Source organism: Polistes canadensis, unplaced genomic scaffold, assembly GCF_001313835.1.
Source record: "Polistes canadensis isolate GaletaPanama2010 unplaced genomic scaffold, ASM131383v1 scaffold_461, whole genome shotgun sequence".
Taxonomy (NCBI): domain Eukaryota; kingdom Metazoa; phylum Arthropoda; class Insecta; order Hymenoptera; family Vespidae; genus Polistes; species Polistes canadensis.
The window spans coordinates 36,445-41,285 of record NW_014570008.1 but is presented as its reverse complement, the minus strand read 5'-3'; the positions used below and the strand labels follow the sequence as shown (position 1 = coordinate 41,285).

Genomic DNA, 4,841 nt, shown 5'->3' with positions numbered 1-4,841 from the left:
TTTGCACGGGATTCACGATTGGCTCAGGCGTACTGTGACTTCATGAGGGTGTACGAGGAGCTAGGCTACATGTCACGAGTCCCGAGGTCGGAGGTCCTGCGCCGAGAGGCAGCAGGATGAATCCAGGTGAAAACTAAGGGCGGTATTTGATGCCTCTCGGCGTACGAGGGACGGACACTCGCTAAATTCCTTTTTACTTACAGGCCCTCCATTACAGAGCGATCTTTCTTTAATCTTGCTCAATTGGTATTCACGGCTGACATTGTAAAGATGTCTCGTCAGATTCGAGAAGAGCCGGAACATCAGGATTACCAGCGAATTATCTGGTCGCCCGACGCAGCATCGGAACCGGTGGAATTTCGTTTGAATACTGTCACTTATGGCACAGCTTGCGCTACCTACCTGGCGATTCGTACTCTGTCGCAGTTGGTACGGGATGAGGGTTCGCGGTACCCATTGGGGTCTTGGTGTTTGGAGTCGGAGACATATGTCGACGACACTTTTGCCGGTGCACGCGACATACCGACGGCGGTTAAAAAAAAGGATGAACTAGTTAAGTTATTAGATTCTGCTGGCATCCAACTAGATAAGTAGGCGGCTAATTCTATAGAGGTTCTTCCAGATTCTGCACGACCGGGCGTGGAGAAACACATAGAAAGTGATCAGACAGTCGAAACGTTAGGTGTTCGATGTGTCCCGGAACAGGACGAATTTAGGTTCGATGCGGCTAGCGTGGCAGACTTGGCTGCCGCCCACACCAAAAGGTCCGTTTTTTCGAATATCGCTCGCCTATTCGACCCATTAGGATGGCTCTCCCCGGTTACGGTTGTTGCCAAAATATTAATGCAAGATATGTGGCTTTTGAAGTGTGATTGGGACTCACCCTTACCGTCGGAGCTTCGTGAGCGTTGGTATGAATATTGCCAAAGTTTGGTTACCTTGCCGAGTTTATCCGTAGGGCGCTGGTTAGGTGGCACTTCGAACTCTTCCTACCAGATTCATGGCTTCTCTGATGCGTCTTCGCACGCGTACGCCGCAGTTGTATACCTGCGTATTGATAAGGGTGATGGGAAGTTTCAGGTGTCGCTATTAGCTTCAAAATCTAAGGTAGCTCCTGTAAAGACTGTGAGTATTCCTAATTTAGAACTTTGCGGAGCAGCTCTTCTCGTTAGGCTTATCCGTCATCTAACGAGTTTGGATTTCTTACAGAAACGCCCAATTTTTGCCTGGTCAGATAGCCAGATTGAGCTTACCTGGCTTCGTAAGCATCCATTCCACTGGAAAACCTTTGTAGCCAACCGTGTCTCCCTAATTCAGACTCAACTACCATCGGCATCATTGTCACATGTCCCGAGCAAGGAGAATCCTGCCGATTTGGCATCGCGAGGAGTAGCACCGAAAGAGTTAGCCAAGAGTGCCCTATGGTGGCACGGCCCTTCATGGCTGACCAGGCCTCCCGTCCAGTGGCTACGTTCTATTGAAACGGTTCGAGTGAACCATGTCCGCTACAGCTCGAATGAGTCCGAGATCCTGACTCGGTTCTCCTCGTTAACCAAGCTTCTTCGATTTGTCGCATATTGCAGGCGGCCCATCGTCCGGTTGCGGAACGCTCACTAGTGATAGGGTCTTCGTCTCATTTTCTGACCAGTGCTGAGATTTCCGACGCACGAATACTGTTCATTCGCATAGCCCAGGCAACCGCCTTTTCGACAGAGATCGGACTCTTAAAAGCAGGGAAGAGATTGCCGAAAGGTAATCGGCTTAGCACGTTAAACCCCTTCATGAGTGAGGGAGATTGTCTCTTACGGGTGGGAGGCCGGTTGACACGTTCTCATCTAGCATTTGATCGGAAACATCCGCCAGTCTTGCCTCAGCACTCGCATCTTAGTCGACTATTTGTGCGGCATGCACACCACCAGTGCCTCCATGGGGGTCCGGCTTTAACATTGGTTTATCTGATGTCGCAAGTATGGGTCTTAGACAGGAATCGGTTGATCAAATCAGGTATTCGAGCTTGTATGCCTTGCCAAAGGACTAAGCCTCAGCTGGCTCACCAACTTATGGGTGAGTTACCCGTGGATCGAGTGGTAGGAAGTAGGGCTTTCGCCAATTCTGGCCATGATTATGAGGGTCCTGTACAAGTCCGGATGTCAAAGGGTCGTGGAAATCGATCCGGTAAAGGATACATCGCTTTGTTTGTATGCTTCGCTACTCGTGCTATCCACCTCGAGCTGGTTAGCGACCTAACCTTGGAATCTCTGTGCAAACCGTCGGTTCATAGGAAGACGGAGTATTTGCCGGTATCTTTATAGTGACAATGCTACCAATTTTCAAGTGGCCGATAAGGAGCTTAGGGCTATGTTCCGCTGGGCCTCGTACTTTTATCATAGGATGGCATCTCTCCTCGCAAACGACGGAACGAACTGGACTTTCATTCCTCCCAATGCCCCGCAATATGGTGGGTTGTGGGAGGCAGGTGTCAAGTCGGTCAAGCACCATTTAAAAAGAGTTGTGGAAATCGAAGCTTGCCTTAATTCTCGTCCATTGGGCCCGCTGAGTTCAGACCCAGACGATCTGCAAGTGCTCACTCCCTCTCACTTCCTCAATGAGGGAGTGTCTGCTTTGATTCAGGACGCCGAGTTATCCACTTTGCCGGAGAACCGGTTAAATAGATTTCAACTTCTTCAGCGCGTCCGCAATAATTTTTGGAAGCGGTGGTTGTCGCATTTACAGGGTCGAGAGAAATGGAGAAATCCTTCCCAAAACTTCCGAGTCGGGCAGCTGGTACTGATAAGGGATGATCGGTATCCTCCCTCAAAGTGGCCGTTTGGCAGGGTAACCAAGTTGCACCCTGGCCTTGACGGAATAGTGCGAGTGGTCACCGTCAAGACCAGCATCCCCTTGCGCCAGCGCCACATTGCGCGCCTGTGCCCCCTCAGGTTCGACGATAGTGACATTTAAGAAAACCAGTCAACAGCAGCTCGTTTTGGTTCGTCAGTACGACAAAGGCGGGCGGGATGTTCGACGATACTTACGTTGTAAGAATGGTTTATATTACGCGCGGAATAGGATAGGCGGCGTAGGCGGAAATTAGGTTGCGAGGGCGCGCAAGGGCTGTCGAAATGCATGCGGGCGCGCCTTATCATGCAAGAGGCACGAGAGAGAGCCTTGAGGTATGTGGACGGGATAGGATGCGTGGGGCATGGTGCACGCACTTCAGTCTCATTCTGGCATTAATTCTGGTTTGAGCAAAAAGCAGAGTGTTTCCCATTTGAGCTTCTCGACAGTTTGTTCTTGTTCTAGGCAACGTAGCTAGAGCGTGTGAGAGTGAGGGAGGAGTGTGTGAAGTTGTCTGAACTCTTGTCCCCAACAGCATTGTAGTCGGACAGTTGTAGCGAAATACCTGCAACCTGTCACCAGGCTACCAACGTGGGATTGTAGTCGGGCAGTTGTAGCGAAATACCTGCAACCTGTCGCCAGGCTACCAACGTGGGATTGTAGTCGGACAGTTGTAGCGAAATACTTGCCACCTGTCGCCAGGCTACCAACGTGGGACTGTAGTCGGACAGTTGTACCGAAATACCTGCAACCTGTCGCCAGGCTACCAACGTGGGGCTGTAGTCGGACAGTTGTAGCGAAATACCTGCAACCTGTCGCTAGACTACCAACGTGGGTTAAGGTTCTGGCCAGACAGGCCATCGTTAGGTGCGATAACAGATAGCGTGCCTTCGGTTTTCGCCTTGCGTCGGAAGCGAACGGTAAGAGAGCTCTCTAGCGTGCGACCAGGTACCTCGCGTCGTTATTTTTTTAATCTATTTTCTTTTTACCCTTATGTTTGTCATTGTACGTTATACCAGTTTTATTAAAAAAATTGTTCTCTTGCCCCGGCTTTTCTCTCAACTCCGTGAGAGTTTTTATGCTGAGGCGAATAGCTTTGTGCCACGTGAAAGTGTTGTGTTCATTTATCTATCCTGTCCTATCTTACTCATTCCAGCGTTAAACTTTTTAGTAGAACTCATTAAGAGATATTCGACCATTTTTTGGTCACCTATATAAATGCTAAAAAAAACATATTTACCGTCGCTTAAAATTTTCTTGATATATTTAAAAAAAATTTTCGCTACTTTCTAGATTAAATTGTAGGTAAAAACTATAAAATTTCTAAAAGAGTGCTATTTAACAGAAGCTTTGAAACGATTTCTTTCAAGCTCTACAGCGTATACTTACAAATAAAAAGTGTTAGGTCCAAAAATTTTTAGCAAACCTTATTTATATTTCGACAACTGCCATCAAAAAAAGAGAAAATATCATTTTATAACAACTTTTTTTGGTTACTTAACGTTTAGAATGCTATTCTTTTTTGACGAAATTTGACATTTTTAACGTCTCTGAAAATTTCTATATATATATTAAACGCTTGCTTCCAAGCTTTAAATCGTAAGCTTACGAATATATTTATAAGATCTGAATACATTGAGCTGATATCACTGAAGCTCCGACAACTGCAGTCCATGGAAGTAAAAAAATCATACTATTACAAATATTTTGGTTTTCGCTAAGTGAAGAATTTAATTCTTTTTAGAAGAAAATCAATTGTAGTTAACCTGACGTCAAACCTGTTTTGTTTCAAATAGCACATTTTTTACCGTCTCTAAAAATTTTTCACTATAGTTAAAAGAAATTTTGGCTTCTTTCTGGATTGTATCTTTTTTGGAAACCATCAAATTTCTAAAGAAGTGCTTTCAAACAGAAGTTATAAAACGTTTGCTATCGACTTTCATGCGTAAACTTACAAATATAAATATTGAGTCCGAAAAAATTGTGCTGATATCACTGATATT

General features: G+C 46.3%; 1 protein-coding gene across 1 annotated transcript; it reads left to right on the top strand.

Moving 5' to 3' along the window:
• Nucleotides 1–270: 270 nt before the first annotated feature.
• Nucleotides 271–2,312, top strand: LOC106792530. The gene is made up of 3 exons (XM_014758987.1): nucleotides 271–508; nucleotides 623–1,485; nucleotides 1,584–2,312. The coding sequence occupies exons 1-3, from the start codon at nucleotides 271–273 to the stop codon at nucleotides 2,310–2,312; spliced, it is 1,830 nt and encodes a 609-aa protein (XP_014614473.1).
• Nucleotides 2,313–4,841: the final 2,529 nt, after the last annotated feature.

What these genes read in the sequence shown, in the direction of transcription:
- LOC106792530 (XM_014758987.1), top strand. Translation starts at nt 271, where the DNA reads ATGTCTCGTCAGATTCGAGAAGAGCCGGAACATCAGGATTACCAGCGA. An exon ending in TGTCGACGACACTTTTGCCG is followed by an intron (nt 509 to 622) that starts GTGCACGCGACA and finishes AGGTTCTTCCAG; the next exon opens with ATTCTGCACGACCGGGCGTG. An exon ending in GGCTACGTTCTATTGAAACG is followed by an intron (nt 1,486 to 1,583) that starts GTTCGAGTGAAC and finishes CGCATATTGCAG; the next exon opens with GCGGCCCATCGTCCGGTTGC.